Below are 18,361 nucleotides of genomic sequence, written 5' to 3' on the forward strand. Positions count from 1 at the left end.
CTAGCCACTCAACTATACAGAAGTGGTTTTCACCCCAATTACAAAAACTGAGACTATTGGTAATTACTTGTCATGATAAGGTCAAAAAGGGAGCAGTAGATAAAGAAACTTACAAAAACCTGAAAAGAAAATATAGATCTGAAATTAAAATAGCCAAGTGTAAGGCTAATGGTGATTTCATTAAAAAAGCACACAATAAATGTAAAGCTGCATGGAAAGTAATAAAAGCAGAGCTAGGTATGGATATAAACTACAAAGACAACACAAATGCTGCTAACGTCACTGCTGATGATTTCAATCTCTTTTTTGTCAACTCTGCCAATCTTAGCCTTCCAACCCACAGCAACCAGAATTCCAATTCAACACATACACCTATTTCTCACCCCCATATCTGCCAGAAATTTTCAAGAAAACATTACAAACATAGTGTCAGCTTGTAAATGGAGAGAAGTACAAGTAACTGATATAATTAAAGCAACCTCTATATTAGGATACTCTAGATCTGAAGATGTGTATGGCCTGTCAAACTATGTAATTAAAAAAGTTGTAGATCTCATAACATATCCTCTTTGCATACTGATAAACTGGATGCTCTCGAGGGGACACTTTCCAGAATGTCTCAAAAAAAACAGTTGTCATACCATTATACAAAAAGGGTGACGAGTCTTGCATCAATAATTATAGACCAATTTCGCTTGTGCCTATTCTCTCAAAAACATTGCATACTGCAGCAACTATGCATACACCTATCAGAAAATAATATATTAAATGATTCTCAGTATGGATTCAGGTCAAATTTGTCAACAGTCAAAGCAGTTGAAAAAACGAGGTGTTCCTCAGGGCTCAGTGCTTGGCCCTCTACTATTTATATTGTTTGTAAATGACTTTCCGAATAACTTACCCTGTAAATCTATCCTCTTTGCTAATGACACAACATTAGCTAATTCTGGAAAGGATATAAACATATTGAAGGAGGAAAGTGAAGAGTGTCTCAAAATATCTAATATCTGGTTTAAAGCTAATGACTTATCTATGAACCATGAAAAGACTGTCAAGATAATCTTTAGTTTATCAAACAGTAACATGGAGTTATCATCTGTTAAACTACTAGGAATACACATTGACTCAAAATTAACTTGGGGCACACATACAGATTATGTATGTCGAAAGATATCACGAGTTATCTACCTACTAGCCAAACTACACACATGTGTTACACAAGATTTATTGCTTCAGTCATACTATGTCTTCTTTCATTGCCATCTACAATATGGCATTCTTTTATGGGGTAACTCTCCAGGAGCCAAAAAATTTTCACTTGGCAGAAGAAAGCAATTAGACGTTTTTACGGAATCACTGACAACAAGACCTCATGTAGACCTTATTTTAGAGACTTAAAAATTCTCACAGTTCCATCTCTTTACATATATTGTTGCCTATTAAACATAAAAGAAAACGTAAACCACTACACTATAAGGAAATCAGTTCATCAACACAATACTCGACAAACAAATATGATTGATATACCCACAACCAGGCTTAAGAAAACCCAATCTAGCTATGAATACATAGGCATAAAATTATTCAACACTTTACCCGTACAGGCTCAATTGGTTTCAATGGATATTTTCAAAACTAAAACCAAAGTGTGGATGAAGAAAAATACTTTCTACAGTGTAGAAGAATTTCAGAATAGTTGTAAAGATGATCTAATTTATTGATAAACTAAGGCTTACTGTTATGTATAGTTATGGATGTAGAGGCAGCTAGCTATAAGCTAATAGGGTACAACACTGTCTTTTTTTTCCATGTAATATTTTTGTTATATGAAACATAATGTACAAATAGCTATAATACTTCTGACAACATTGACTGCATGTTAATGCTGATAAATTATGGCTTACTGTTATGTATGGATCTAGGTGTAGAGGCTGTTGTAAACTAATAGTTTACAACATTGCTATATTTTTACTATGTAGTATTTTGGTATGTAAAACATAATGTACAAATAGCTGTAACTCTTCTGACGACATCAGTTGCATGTTAGTGCTGAAAGATGGATAAAATTAATAAATAAACCCTACAGACTGGTGGCAAATATCAATACTTGAAAACTAGTTGTCATTTTAAGACACTAGCTTTCCTGCAAATTATACTATTTGTATCAGTCTTAATTACACACAGAATACAGCTTCTCTGAATTGTACTTCTTTATTAATTACAAATTGATGAATGTTATCTTTAATTAGATGTACACAAAGCAAGAAGTGCATGAGAGTTTGATTTGATTTGATTTGATTTATTTCGTGTTCCGTAGGTCCAACTGTGTTGGATACACAAGGACGTGGAACAAGTCAGTTTTTTACAAATACAATCTGATAATCTTATAGCATATACAGAAATTTGAGTACATAATTATATAAAATAATAATTATATAAAAATGTATACAGTAAATTCTTTGGGCAGCAATATAGAAAAAGAAAATACATATTTTCTTAGAATCATTAAAACACTACAGAAAACAGATACGGAGCACACACAGTTACAGAGCTCAGGTTAAATAAAATTCATAGTGGCATTATGTCAACTTGTATTATATAATATTAAAATATTACAATTTATTTAGTTAAAAATTCATCTAGACTGTAAAAAGCTTTTTCTAGCAAAAATATTTTTAGAGCTTTCTTAAACTCACTATTGTTGTGAATCTTTGTCTTTATTTCGGGAGGAAGAGCATTGAAGAGTTTTGCTCCAGTGTAGTGGACACCCTTTTGTGCCAGGCTCAAATTTCTGAGTTCACTGTGTATGTCATTCTTCCTCCGTGTGTTATGCTCATGATAATTACTGTTTGGCTGAAATATATCTATATTTTTACAAACAAAACACATGAGAGAAAAAAATATATTGGCATGCAGTTGTGTATATTTTAAGATTACAAAAACTATTTCTACAAGAGTCTCTTGGGCGCAATCCACATATAATTCTTAAAGCTCGCTTCTGTGCAATGAACACTTTCCTTGCTAATGGCTGGTTGCCCCAAAAAATAATTCCGTACTCAATGAGACAATGAAAATAGCCATAATATGCCACTTTTGCAGTGTTAGGTTCAACACATGTAGTGACAACCCGTAAAGCATAGGTAGCAGAGCTAAGCCTCTTACAGAGATCAATAATATGTGAAGACCAGTTCATTTTCTTGTCAATGTGCACTCCAAGAAATTTTGTTGTTTCCGTTCTAACTATTGGTTGATTACCACATGTCACACTTATCTCTCTCTCTTTTTCTGTTTTTGTACAGAATTGGATAAAGCTGGTCTTGCTGGAATTTAATGAGAGACCATTCACCTTGAACCAATTAACCATATCTGAGAGTATGTGATTCGCAGTTCAATGACATCTATTATTTTCTTTTACAGAGTAAACAAGAGACTATGCTGACTGAAGTAGAACTTATGAAAAATGATGTTATAAATCTACTGATTCATTTTAGAGATTGGATGAAACCAGAGAAGGTATGCCTCTAAACTATTTTGTTGTCTTTCTCGTTTTAATTTGAGATTTCAGAAAAATAAAAGTTTTGCTGTAACTGTTTACCACTTTTAATGAATTTTTTTGTTGCAGCCTGAGAAAGGACTTGTTTATCTGTTGGATGATGTTGTCATTTATAATGAACCTTATGGTGTTGTTCTGATTTTGGGTGCTTGGAATTACCCATTTCAATTGGCACTGTTGCCTGCTGCTGGTGCTATAGCAGCAGGTAACTGTCTCGTAATCAAACCATCAGAAATGTCTCCACACACTTCAAAGCTTGTAGCTGAATTGGTTCCAAAATATCTTGATCGGGTATTTAACTTATTATTATTATTATTATTATTATTATTATTATTATTATCATCAATATTAGTGTTATTATTGATGTTGCTGTCATGCTCCTTCTCTACCTACAGTTTTTCAAAGTCCTAACACCAGCTTTGGATTAAAAAAAATAGACTTGATTGATTGCTTTATTAAGCTTTAACATTGTACAGATTTCACCATATAAAACATAAGCAAGCAAGCAAGCAAGCGAGCTTTCTGATGACTCTTCTAAGTCCATTCTTATAGACCTACATCTACATGATTACTCTGCAGTTCATGTTTAACTGCCTGGCAGAGGGTTCACACCTTTTTCACCATCATTCTTCTAACTGGTCTGATATGGACCACCACAAATTCCCATCACCCTCTCTTACTAGTTGGATATATTCTATTATTCACCTATGGTTTATACCCTCTACAGTTCCCTCAAGTACCGTGGAAGATATTACTTGATGTCTTAACACGTCCTATCATTCTGCTTCATCTTCTTGTCAATATTTTTCACATATTCTTCTCATCACTGATTCTAAAGAGAACTCTTTGTTTCTTATCTTATCGACCCACTTAATTTCCAATATTTTTCTATAGCACCACTTTTCAAATGCTTAAGTCTTCTCCTTTTCCAGTTTTCCCACAGTCCATGATTCACTTCCAATTGTACAATCTCAGAAATTTTTTCCTCAAATTATGGCTGATATTTGATAGTAGCTGACATCGTTAGGGCAAAATGCTGTCCTTGGCATGTCTTAGTCTGCTTTTCATTCCCCCCCCCCCCCCCCTCTCCCCACCATTTTGTTTCATCTGTATCACATTTTGGTTCAGAGCCAGCAGAATTCCTTCACCTCATCTATTTCATGACCCCTGCTCTTTATATTACATTTATCACTAATCTCATTTCAACTACTCTTCATTACTTTTGTCTTTCTTTGGTTTACTCTCTGTGCAAAGTGTCTTTCACTCTGAATTTTAATATCACTCCTCATCAATCTCCTTTTATGTCATGCTTCTTTGATGTATACATTGAACAGTATGGGAGAAAGACTGCACATCCATCATATATCCTTACTAATACGAGAACTTTGTTCTTAGTCATCCATTCTTATTTTTCCCTCTTTGTTCTTCTACATATTATTCACTACACTACACATCTTTCCCTATACCTTACATCTATCTTCCTGAGGATTTCAGACATCTTGCGTCATTGTCACATGATTTTTCTAGGTCAACAAATACTCTGAACATCCTTTGATTTTCCTTAAGTTTTACTCTCATTATCAAGCACAACATTGGAACTGCCCTTCTGGTGTCTTTTCCTTTCCTAAGGCCATGGTAATTGTCGTCTAATGGATCCTATGTATCTCCCACACTGACTTGAACTACTTCTTCTATATTGTCATTAGACAGTTCTCCCCCCTTTTAGAGGTTTTCAGTGTTCTCTTTTTACTGATCCACTCTGTTCTCTGCATTTAACAATGGAGTCTCTCTTGCATTTTTCATGCTGACACCTTTGCTTTTAATTTCACTGAAGGCTTTCCTAGTTACTTACCAGTCCTTCCCACAGCCATTTCCTTTTCAGTTTCATTGCATTTTTCTCCAGCCATTTTGCTTTAGCTCCTTTGCACTGCCTGTTCATTTCCTTCCTAAATGACTTACATTGCCATATTCCTGTCCTGTCCTGAATATCAAGAGCCCAAATGGAAAACCAGCCCTAAGCAAAGAAGGTAAGGTGGAAGGAGTATATAGAGGGTCTATAAAAGGGAGATGAAGGCAGTACTATAGAAATGGAAGAGGATGTGGATGAACATGAGGTGGAAGATATGGCATTGCGGCTTGAATTTGAGAGAGCACTGAAAGACCTAGATTGAAACAAGGTCCCAGGAGTAGACAACATCCCATCAGAGCTGCTGATAGATGAGAAAAACTCTTACATTTGGTGAGCAAGATGAATGAGACAAGCAAAATGCCCTCAGATTTCAAGAATAATAAAATAATTCCAATTCCAAAGAAAGCAGGTGCTGACAGCTGTGAACATTACTGAACTATCTAATAAGTCATAGGTCCAAAATGCTAACACGAATTCCCTACAGAAGCATGGAAAAACTGGTAGGAGCAGACCTTGGGGATGATCAGTTTCGATTCCAGAGAAATGTACGAACATGTGGGGTAGTACTGATCCTACGACTTGTCTTAGAAGATAGGTTAAGGAAAGGCAAACCTATGTTTATAATATTTGTGGACTTAGAGAAAGCTTTTGACAATGTTGACTGGAATGCTCTCTTTGAAATTCTGATGCTAGCACGGGTAAAACATAATGAACAAAAGGCTATTTACAACTCATACAGAAACCAAACAGCAGTTTTAAGAGTCAAAGGGGCACTGAAGGGAAGAAGTGGTTGAGAAAGGAATGAGATATATTTGTAGCCTATCCCCAATATTATTCAATCTGTATATTGAGCAAGCAGTAAAGGAAAGCAAAGAAAAGTTTGCAGCAGCAATTACAGTTCAAAGAGAAGAAATAAAATCTTTGAGGTTTGCTGATGACATTGTAGTTCTGTCAGAGATGGCAAAGGACTTGGAAGAGCTTTTGAACAGAATGGACAGTGCCTTGAAAGGAGGATATAAGGTGAACATCAACAAAAGCAAAAGGAGGATAATTGAATGTAGCCTAATTAAGTCAGGTGATGCTGAAGGAGTTAGATTAGGAAATGAGACTCTGAAAGTAGTAGGTGAGCTTTGCTATTTAGGCAGCAAATTGACAGATGATGGCCAAAGTAGAGAGGATATAAAATGTACACTGGCAATGGCAAGGAAGAATTTCTGTAAAAGAGAAATTTGTTAACATTGTATATTGATTTAAGTGTTAGGAAGTCTTTTCTTACAGTATTTCTGTGTTGTGTAGCCATGTATGGATGTGACACCTGGATTATAAACTGTTTAGACAAGAAGAGAACAGAAGCTTTTGAAATGTGGCGATACAGAAGAATGCTAAAGATGGATAGATCATGTAACTAATGAGGAAGTACTGAACAGAACCTGGGAGAAAAGAAATTTGTTGCATAACCTGACTAGGAGAAAGGATTGGTTAACAGGACACTTTCTGAGACATCTAGTTTAGTGTTGGAGAGAAGTATAGAGAGCAAAAGTCATCGAGGGAGACCAAGAGATAAATACAGTAAGCAGATGCAGGAGGATGCAGAGATGAAGAGGCTTGCACAGGATAGCGTAGCATGGAGAGCTGCATCAAAACAGTCTTCAGATTGAAGACCATGACAATGATACTTCTGTCTTTTCCTAAACATTTTTGTACTTTATACTTTTATCAGTTAACTGAAGTATTTCTTCTGTTACCCAGCGTTTCTTCATGGCTACCTTCCTTGTGCCAAATTCACCTGTTCAACATCTGTGATTGCTGATTTTAATGATGTCCATTCCCATTCAACAGAACTATCTATTGTAGTACTGAATATCACAGGATCTACAGAATTTCAACCACTCATTATCATTCCTCAGTACTTCAGTGTCCTACTTCTTTCAGTATTGATTCTTTGAAATTATTCTCTTAAACTTCAGTCTACTCTACATCATTACTAAATTTTGATCAGAGTCTCTCAGGTACAGCTCACAATCCAGGATCTGATTTCCAAATCTCTATCTGACCATGAGGTAATCCTTCTGGAATCTCTCCATGTTTTGCAAGAGTATCTCCTCCTCTTGTAATTTTTGAACAATTTATTAGCTATTACTACCTGAATTTATTGCACAACTCATTCTCCTGTCTCATTCCTACTATTGAGCCCATACTTTCCCTTAACCCATCTAAGGTCTATGATGTTGGCATGTTTATATGAACTACTGTTGTTCATGTTGATTCACTCTAGATTTTGATAAGAATAATCCTATCACCAAACTGTTCCCAAAACTCATTCTCTGCCCTATCTTCCAGTCCACAATGAATACTACTCCTGTTGCACCATTTGCTGCTGCTGTTGATATTATCCTATATTCATGTGACCTGAAAACCTTATCTTCTTTCCACTTCAGTTCACTGACCCACACTATATGTAGACTGAGCCTTTGCATTCCTCTTTTCAGATTTTCTAGTTTCCCTTCAATGTTTGAACTTAATATCCCCATGCTCTGATTTACAGAATGTTACCCTACTATTGATTAGTCAGTGTTTTTCTCATGGTTACCACCATCTTGGAAATCACCTCTCCATCCCCCACCCCTGGGGACCTGAATGGGGGCTAATATGGAATCTTCATGACACTTTCTCACTTACAGCTCATGTTTCCTGTGTATCTGTATTGTGTGTCTTTAATGCAGTGGTTTAATTTGCCTCCTGTATCCTAATTCCATTGTTCATTGCTGATTCTTCAGCCTCTTAGCGGCAATTTCCCACTCCAAGTATAAGAGGAGGCCTCTACACACTCCTCTGCCCTCTTTGACAAAGTCACTGGTAGAAAGAGGGTTACTCCTTATACCATAAGGAGGGCTAACATACCATGTAACCCCAGGGATTATGAGGGAGCATTGTGGAGTTATGACATATGTAGACAAACCTCACTTACGAAAAAGTAGTTTATAGCTTTTGATTTTATTTTTAGGACTGTTTCCATGTTGTCGAGGGTGGTGTGGCTGAAACAAGTGAACTTTTGAAAGAACATTTTGATTACATTTTTTACACTGGCTCAACACATGTTGGTAAAATTGTGGGAGCAGCAGCTAATGAACACTTGACACCAACAACTTTAGAACTGGGAGGTAAAAGGTAGGAATATTACATTATTGAATGTAGTAGCTGTTGCTTCATTGGAGTAAGTGGCATCTACCTTTAAAAATATACTATTTCAGTTGTTTATATAGATAGCTTTATGTTGACAGCCCAGTTTACTTGGATTCTACAGCAAATATGGACATTGCAGTAAAACGAATTCTTTGGGGAAAGTGCCTTAATGCAGGTCAAACATGTGTAGGGCCTGATTATTTGTTGTGTACTAAGGATCTAGAGAAGCGATTTATTGCAATAGCTAAAGAGGTGCTTCGGGAATGGTATGGAGATAATCCAAAGAATTCGCCTGATCTTGCTCGAATTGTTACTGATCGACACTTCCAGTAAGTTCCACATCATATATATAGAATGAATTATTCAAGTAGATGTCAGAAACCTAAAATTCAAAGATCTGTGTTAAATTTTTTTCATTTATTTGTAGGAGGTTACAAGCATTCCTCAGTAATGGAACTGTTGCTATAGGAGGTGAAACTGATCAGTCAGAAAGATTTATTAGTCCAACAATCCTCACTGATGTTAAACCATCAGAACCTGTTATGCAGGAAGAAATTTTTGGACCAATTCTTCCTATAATAAATGTAGACAGTGCTTTTGAGGCTCTCAAATTCATAAATAATCGGTAAGTCCAGTATTTTACTAGAGATACATTGAGCTAATATTTATTTTTATTTTAATTGTTACACAATGTGCCATCATTCTGGTAAACAAGTTAAAACAAATTTATGAGTTTAATAACTGAAAAGATGTAATAAATTACTAGTAGGCACTGACAAGTGAAGGCTGTGATCATAATAATATTAGTAGGATATTTGATGTCAAGTACATTACATTTACAGTAATTACATGAATAAAGGTCTACACAAAAATACAGTAAGTGAGCTACTGATATCATATAATGTTATGAGTAATGATATTATAAAAACTATAGAATGCTATGGACATTCCATTGTTCAGTAATGAGTAATCAATTGTTTCAAGTGATAGAATGGATGTGCAGCTAATTGGTAATATAACATGTTGTATTTAATTGCATGCCTAGGAACATCTTGTACAGCTAGTGGAAGCTTACTAAATAACTCTCTCTCTCTCTCTGTCTCTCTCTCTCTCTCTCTCTCTCTCTCTCTCTCTCTCTCTCTCTCTCTTTCTCTCTCTCTCCCTCTAAGTCCAATTTCAAAGTATGGAATGAAACACGAACTTTTAATTCGTGTAATCTTTTACTGTCTCAACTCTGAATACAGCATTAACCTTTTACATAAACTCGTTGAAACTCATAAATCAACTCACAATTGGCATCTTACTGGTTGTGAAGCCTCTAGAGCTTCCACTTGGGCTTGCATCCATCCATTATATGTAACAGTAGTAATCAGTAAAATTTAAACAGTACGTCATTAGTATTTATTTATTTATTTATTTGTCCATATAAATCTCTTTTTAAGTACATATATTGTACACAGGATATTGGACAGAAAACATTTTTTGGCTATTGGATTTTCAAATATCAAACATAAATTTTATAAATTTTTATGACAAATTGGATCTATACAGTTAATAATTAAAAATTTTTGAAATACTGTATATTTATAACTTATTTCTACAATTAAAGATACAAATTACATTTTTTCTTGCATAAGATACTGTGAGACTGAATAGTAGCAGTTTTTCAGAAGGTAGGATGTCACAGACTTTTTAAAGCTTTGTAGTTCAGTAAGAGATTTTATATGTCTTGGTAATCTGTTGTAAAGTTTTGTTCCTGCATGATATACACCTTTTTGGCATAATGTGGTGTTACAATGATTGACGTGTATGTCACTGTCTGACCTGGTACTGTAATCATGGACACTTTTGTTTTGAGGAAAAAGGTTTTCTTTTCTCAGTATGCTTTTTTTGACATGCGTGACTATTTCCAGTATATAAATGCAGGGAAGGGGTAGGATCTTTAGATCTTTAAAGAAAGGTTTGCATGATTTTCTGCTGCTCACTTGTTTCATTATTCTTATAATTGTCTTTTGTTTCCTGAAAACTGTTATGGCCTGATGTACATTTCCCCAGAAAATGATACCGTACTTCAGTATTGAATGTACACGAGCAAAGTATACAGCCCTAACTGTTTCTGCACTAGTACTGTTGCAGAGAATTCTTACCACATAGCTCATTTTTGCTAGTTTTGAATTTAGGGTTGTGATATGAGTGTTCCATTTAAGATTTTCCTGGATATGAATCCCAAGAAATTTAGTTTCATTGACAGAACTAATGTTTTGGTTATCTATACATATTACAGGTTGTGCCGGATTTTTATTTTGATCAGTGTGGAAATTCATTAGTACAGTTTTTTGGGGATTAACTATTAGCCTGTTTCTGGTAAACCATTCAGACACTCCTTTTGTAATATCTTTTGCAGATGCAGTAAGATTTTCTTCATTATTCCCTTCAATCAATAGACTGGTGTCATCTGCAAACAGTACTGGTTCAGAATCCCTAACGTGTGATGGGAAATCATTAATGTAGACCAAAAAAAGAAAGGGACCTAAAATGGAGCCCTGTGGAACACCATGAGTTAGTCCACATGGTTCTGAAACGTGTACCTGGAGTTCATTTCCTTCTGTGTACTTAATTTCAGTTACCTGAGAACGATATTCCAAATATGGTTTGATCCACTGATTTGGCACACCTCTTACACCATACCATTCGAGCTTCCTCAGGACTATAGAATGATCAATCACATCAAAAGCTTTTGTTAGGTCCAAGAATAAACCTGAAATATTTCTGTGGTTGTCCACTGCATTTGCGACATGGTTTATCAGATTGAAAGTGGCAGTTTCAATTGATCTCTGTGGTCTGAAGCCATGTTGACACCCAGAAATAATATTATTCTTGTCGAAGAATGTAATTAGTTTTGAAAGGAACATTTTTTCAATAATTTTCGAAAACCCTGACAATAGAGACACAGGCCTATAGTTACCCATACATTGATGATCACCTTTTTTATATAGGGGTATTACTTTTGCCATTTTCAGTTGCTGAGGGAAGACACCACATGATAAGGATGAATTGCATATGTCCAATAAAGGTGAAAGTATTTGTCTTGCTGTTATTTTTATAATATAATCTGGAATATCATCAATACCAGTTGAGTACTTACTCTTCAGTGAATTAATGGTATTTAAGAGCTCTGTTGGGCTTACTGGACTGAGGAACATGGATATATTATTTATTTCAATAGATGAAAGTTCTTTCCATGTTGTATTAGGTGGATTTCCAAATTTTTCCTTCACTAATTTCCCAGCAACAGTTGCATAGTAAGAATTGAAACTATTTGCAACTTCCCTAGGGTCAGTGACATTCTTGCCATCATATGATATCACAATATTTTTGTGAGTTGTCTTCTTCCCAGTAAGATCCTGCACAGCTTTCCACATGGACTTAGTTTTATTGGATGACTTCATAATATATTTGTCATTTTCCTTAATTTTTGCCTCCTTTATGATGCGTTTCAAAACTAGCTTGTATTTTTTGAAATAATTAATAAATTCTGGACTGCTGTTAGTTTTTGACTGCAGAAAAAGTTCCCGCTTCCTTTTACAAGATACTCTGATGCCTGATGTAATCCAGTTTCTGAATCTATCTGTGCTCTTGGAAATAACTTTCCTTTGTGGAAAAGCTATGTCAAAGTTATGCTTGAATATGTTCAAAAAATGTTCCATCTTTTCGTTAGTATTAGAGGTATCATATACTTCTCTCCAAGATTGTTCACTGATTAGGTACTGGAAGCATTCAATATTTTTCCCACTATAAATCCTTTTATGGATAACATTTTTTATACTGGTCGAAGTGTGATTTACAGGTATGGTCAGTAATTGTGAAAGGTGGTCACTATAGCCAGTATCAAAGTTTTCTGATGTACACTTGTCCATGTTTACACATACCTGATCAAGGAGAGTGACACTAGTTTTAGTTACATGTGTTGGAGAGCTAACAGTAAGACAAAGATTGTGGGCTTTTATAATATTTAAAAACGTTTCCCTGTGAGGGCTATGGCTCAGAAAGTCAATATTAAAATCACCACATAGTACCACTGTTTTCCCAGTTGTCTTAAGTTTGCCTAAAGCAAGGTCCAATTTTTTGAAAAAAAGACTTATGTTGCTAACAGGAGATCTATACACACATAAAATAATAGTGTTTTCAGACATTAACTCTACAGCTGAGATTTCAAAGTCTCTTTCACAACCAAGTTTGCAAACAGATGTTATACTCTTATAATCTACATTTTCTTTTACATATATACAAGTTCCCCCATGTTTTGATTCCATTCTACAAAAGCAGTTTGCAAGGTTAAAATGTAATATTTTTAAGTACTGAAAATACTCATTTTGTAACCAATGCTCACAAAAACATAACACTGAAACATCTTTCCATTCACTATTGAGGAGTATATTTATTTCATCAACTTTGTTTGTTAATGACTGTACATTCTGGTGTACAATCTTCAGTCTATATTTGCAATTTAATTCTGCATCACATTTATTTGTGATACAGTCTACTTCCCTAAAAAATACCTTTCACCCTTTTTATAAGACATTGCATCTTTCTTTATGACCCATTTGTCCAAAGTACTTTGGACTGCTTCTATATTAGGCCTATTGTGATTCCAATTTGCTAGACGACAGATTTCTTCAACCAAAAATTGTTTCCCAATGTGATTTAAATGAAGGCCATGGCTGGTGTGCATGGACCTGTCTAACGTGCTTACATTTATTAAGTTCACGTACAGAAACTTTTTGCATACAGTATCTATCTCTTTGTTTACTCTTTCTATTAACTTATTTACACATGACCAAGGAGGAAGGTCGTATCTGTGTGGTTGATTTACAACAGCTACATTTGTGTTGCCTAATTTGGGTAGCACACTTTCAAGAACAGTGATGAGTTCACTACCTTTATCTCTGGCAACATCATTCGCACCTGCAAAAATTACGACACAGTCTTTTGGGTTAAGGTTTTCACACGATTTTACCACTGTTTTTGTCACTTCTGCAATGCCTGCTCCTGGTTTGACAAAGGCTTGGACACTTGCGTTAGTTTGTGTATCTGCTACCTTTTCTGCTATCTGACGTCCATGATTATCGGCAAAAATCAACACTTTTTGTTCTTTTTTGCACACTTGAGGCCAGTCGACTGATTTTTTAATCACATTTCTTTGTTTAGGATGCGACATGCGCGAAAAATTTACAGTGCACGGCTGTTGTTGTTTGTAATTATTATCTGGACTCATATGTTCCTGATTGACATTGTTTGTGGAATCACGTTTGTCATTATAACTATTTGATGCACTTACTTTATTATTTCCAAGTTTTGTACTGGTTTCCACAGTAGTTCTTCCTTTGATTACATCACTCGTAGCTGATATTTCTTCCAGGTTCAGACCATGCTCTGTTTGTTGAGTTTTACAGCCAAGATGTTGCAGCTGTTTCTCCAATATGGCTACAGTCCTTTTAAGTTCACTGATTTCACTGTTTTTTGCAGTTAAAACGAGACGAAAATCATCGCAATGTTTACATGTCGATGTCACTGAATTTGCATTTGCTACGGTATATTCACTAGATTTTGATCTTGTAATGATTTCGTTTGCGTTTTTTGCTTTAACTTCGCAGCAGTAACATTTTCCAGGTCGAACAACGATACTTTTTTTGCACTGAATACATAAAGACTCATTCTTTTTTACGTTTTTCGCGGAACTCGATTTTCGTGAACCTTTTTTCACCGCCATGTTGTTCAAGTATTAATACTATTGTAAAATTATGATGAAAAACGACTTATCTGCAAACATTTTATACAAAATTTCATAAAATTGAACAAATATTTTTGAAATGAGCAAATTCTAACTATGCTACTTAGCTATCATGATTGTCTTCCTTTACAGAGGTCTAAATGCTAAAGTTTTATTGCTTAATACAAAGGAGTGCCTTTAAAATCGTGTTAAAGATCACTAAAGACTAAGGTCTATACATTTTGAATAATCAACTTTGACATTTTACAATGTTTTCAGGAATTTCTGTTTCGTAATTTTTGCATATTTAATACAAAAAGTTGCATTAAATCAGCTAATTTCAACCACTCAACCACTCACATTCTGCCAAATCAATAATTTCAAATCCATGAACATGAATATATATATAAAAAAACAAAGATGATGTGACTTACCAAATGAAAGTGCTGGCAGGTCGACAGACACACAAACAAACACAAACATACACACGAAATTCTAGCTTTCGCAACCAACGGTTGCTTCGTCAGGAAAGAGGGAAGGAGAGGGAAAGATGAAAGGATGTGGGTTTTAAGGGAGAGGGTAAGGAGCCATTCCAATCCCGGGAGTGGAAAGACTTACCTTGGGGGAAAAAAGGACAGGTATACACTCGCACATACACACACACATATCCATCCGCACATACACAGACACAAGCAGACATTTGTAAAGGCCAAGAGTTCGGGCAGAGATGTCAGTCGAGGCGGAAGTACAGAGGCAAAGATGTTGAAAGACAGGTGAGGTATGAGCGGCGGCAACTTGAGATTAGCGGAGGTTGAGGCCTGGCAGATAACGAGAGGAGGGGATATACTGAAGGGCAGGTTGGTGTTAGTGGGAAGTATCCAGATAACCTGGACGGTGTAACACTGTGCCAAGATGTGCTGGCCATGCACCAAGTTGAATGACAGGTGAGGTATGAGTGGCGGCACCTTGAAATTAGCGGAGATTGAGGCCTGGTGGATAACGGGAAGGATATTGAAGAGCAAGTTCCCATCTCCGGAGTTCGGATAGGTTGGTGTTAGTGGGAAGTATCCAGATAACCCGGACGGTGTAACACTGCGCCAAGATCCACACATATACAGACACAAGCAGACATTCAAATATGTCTGCTTGTGTCTGTATATGTGTGGATGGATATGTGTGTGTGTGTGCGAGTGTATACCCGTGCTTCTTCTCCCTAAGGTAAGTCTTTCCGCTCCCGGGATTGGAATGACTCCTTACCCTCTCCCTTAAAACTCACATCCTTTCGTCTTTCCCTCTCCTTCCCTCTTTCCTGATGAGGCAACAGTTTGTTGCGAAAGCTTGAATTTTGTGTGTATGTTTGATTAGATTAGATTAGATTTACTTTCATTCCAATTGATCCGTAGTGAGGAGGTCCTCCTGGATGTGGAACATGTCAGAAAAACAACAATACATGACAAATATTTACAACTAAAACAAATAAGCTAATGTACCATTCCACAGGTCCCAAGTGGAATGATCGTCATTTTTAATGAACACTAAGAGTCATTTTACAAATACTAATGCACTGAATTTAAAATAAAAAACGTTTTTTATTTATTTATAAGGTAATAAACATGTAATACAACTACTGTAATACTTATTTACAATGAACACATTACTGCACTGAAATGGTGCAGAAGTTAGATTATACTTACACACACACACACACACACACACACACACACACACACACACACACACACACACAAATTTTCAGTGAACACATTACTGCACTGAAATTGTGCAGAAGTTATGTTGTACTTATATACAAATCAGTTGGTTTTACTAAGAAATTCATCAATGGAGTAGAAGGAGTTGGCCACCAATAAATCCTTTAGGCTTCTCTTAAACTGAATTTCATTGGTTGTTAAGCTTTTTATGGCTGCTGGCAAGTTATTGAAAATGTGTGTTCCTGAATAATGCACACCTTTTTGTACAAGACTAAGTGACTTTAAATTCTTGTGAAGATTATTCTTATTTCTAGTATTGATTCCATGAATTGAGCTGTTGGTTTGAAAAAGTGATATATTTTTAATGACAAATTTCATTAAGGAATAAATATACTGGGAAGCTGTAGTTAGTATCCCTAGTTCCCTAAACAGGCTTCTGCAGGATGTTCTTGAGTTCACACCACATATAATTCTTACTGCACGTTTTTGTGCCCGGAAAACTTTAGCTTGGCTTGATGAATTACCCCAAAAAATAATCCCATATGACATTATGGAATGAAAGTAAGCATAGTATGCCAGCTTTTTCATTTTTATACCCCCTACGTCTGACAAAATTCGCATTGCAAACAGAGATTTGTTAAGACGCTTCAGCAGTTCTGTGGTGTGCTCCTCCCAATTGAATTTATTATCAAGCTGTAATCCCAAGAATTTAACACTGTCCACTTCTTCTATCTTCTTGTCATCATATGTTAGACATATACTCTTGGGACACCCCTTACAAGTTCTGAACTGCATGTAGTGTGTTTTTTCAAAGTTTAGTGACAAAGAATTGGCTAGGAACCAGTGATTAATGTCCACAAATATTTTATTGGCTGATCTTCCTAAGACTACACTTGATTTGCTATTTATTGCAATGTTTGTATCATCGGCAAACAAAACAAACTTGGCATCTGGTAATGTTACTGATGAAAGGTCATTGATATACACAAGAAAAAGTAAGGGCCCCAAAATGGAACCTTGTGGGACCCCACATGTAATTAGTTCCCAGTTGGATGATGCCTAATAGACATGTATCAAGCTCTTTCCTAATAACACCCTTTGTTTCCTGCCAGAGATATAAGATTTGAACCATTTTGCAGCATTTCCTGTTACACTATAATATTCTAGTTTACTTAAAAGGATATTGTGATTTACACAGTCAAATGCCTTTGATAGATCACAAAATATACCAGTTGCCTGCAATTTTTTGTCTAATGAATTAAGCACATTTTCACTGTAAGTGAAGATAGCCTTCTCAATATCAGAACCTTTTAGAAATCCAAACTGTGACTTTGACAGTATGTTATTTGAGATAAGATGGTTATAAAGACGACGGTACATTACTTTTTCGAAAATTTTTGAGAATGCTGGTAACAGTGAAATTGGACGGAAATTTGATGCTATTTCTTTATCTCCCTTCTTAAACAGTGGCTTAACTTCAGCATATTTCAGCCATTCAGGAAATATTCCACTGATAAACGACTGGTTACACAGATAGCTTAATATGTTACTTAGCTCAGAATCACATTCTTTAATTAACTTTGTTGATATTTCATCATACCCACTAGATGTTTTTGATTTTAAAGATTTTATGATGGACATTATTTCTGTTGGGGTAGTGAGGGTCAAATTCATATTATGGAAATTACTTGAAATGTCTGGTCTAAGGTAATCCATAGCAGCATCTACCGAACCTGACAACCCCATCTTTTCAGTAACAGTTATAAAATGTTTGTTAAAAAGTTCTGCCACACTATACACATCTGTCACCAATGTATCATTTACTCTTAATGCTATTTGTTCCTCTTCATGTCTGGTCCTACCGGTCTCCTCCTTCACTATATCCCATATTGTCTTTATTTTGTTATCTGATATGACTATCTTTTCCTTGTAATATATTTGCTTTGACATCCATATTACAGTCTTTAATATTTTGCAGTATTTCTTATAATGTGCTATAGCATCAACATTGGAAATGTTTCGGATTGACAGATACAGTTTTCTTTTTGTTTTACAAGATACCCTTATTCCTCGAGTAATCCATGGCTTCTTTGTAGATTTTCCTCTAACCTTGGTAAGTTTTGGGGGAAAGCAGTGTTCAAATAAGGTAAGCACTTTATTAGCAAAAATGTTATATTTTTCATTCATGCCATGAGCACTGTAAACATCAGTCCAGTGAATGTCTCTGAGGAGTGTCC

The 18,361-nt window shown here is 35.5% G+C and overlaps 1 protein-coding gene across 3 annotated transcripts in view; it reads left to right on the forward strand.

The window, feature by feature from the left end:
• LOC124797877 (aldehyde dehydrogenase, dimeric NADP-preferring-like) overlaps positions 1–18,361 on the forward strand; it is a 201,924-nt gene that overhangs the window by 148,526 nt on the left and 35,037 nt on the right. For all 3 annotated transcript variants that reach the window (XM_047260968.1, XM_047260969.1, XM_047260970.1), the window contains exons 4-8: positions 3,418–3,513; positions 3,623–3,844; positions 8,467–8,630; positions 8,744–8,974; positions 9,073–9,270. In XM_047260968.1, coding sequence (XP_047116924.1) covers positions 3,418–3,513; positions 3,623–3,844; positions 8,467–8,630; positions 8,744–8,974; positions 9,073–9,270 — 911 coding nt within the window. The remainder of the gene's footprint in view (positions 1–3,417; positions 3,514–3,622; positions 3,845–8,466; positions 8,631–8,743; positions 8,975–9,072; positions 9,271–18,361) is intronic.

Source organism: Schistocerca piceifrons, chromosome 5, assembly GCF_021461385.2.
Source record: "Schistocerca piceifrons isolate TAMUIC-IGC-003096 chromosome 5, iqSchPice1.1, whole genome shotgun sequence".
NCBI lineage: Eukaryota > Metazoa > Arthropoda > Insecta > Orthoptera > Acrididae > Schistocerca > Schistocerca piceifrons.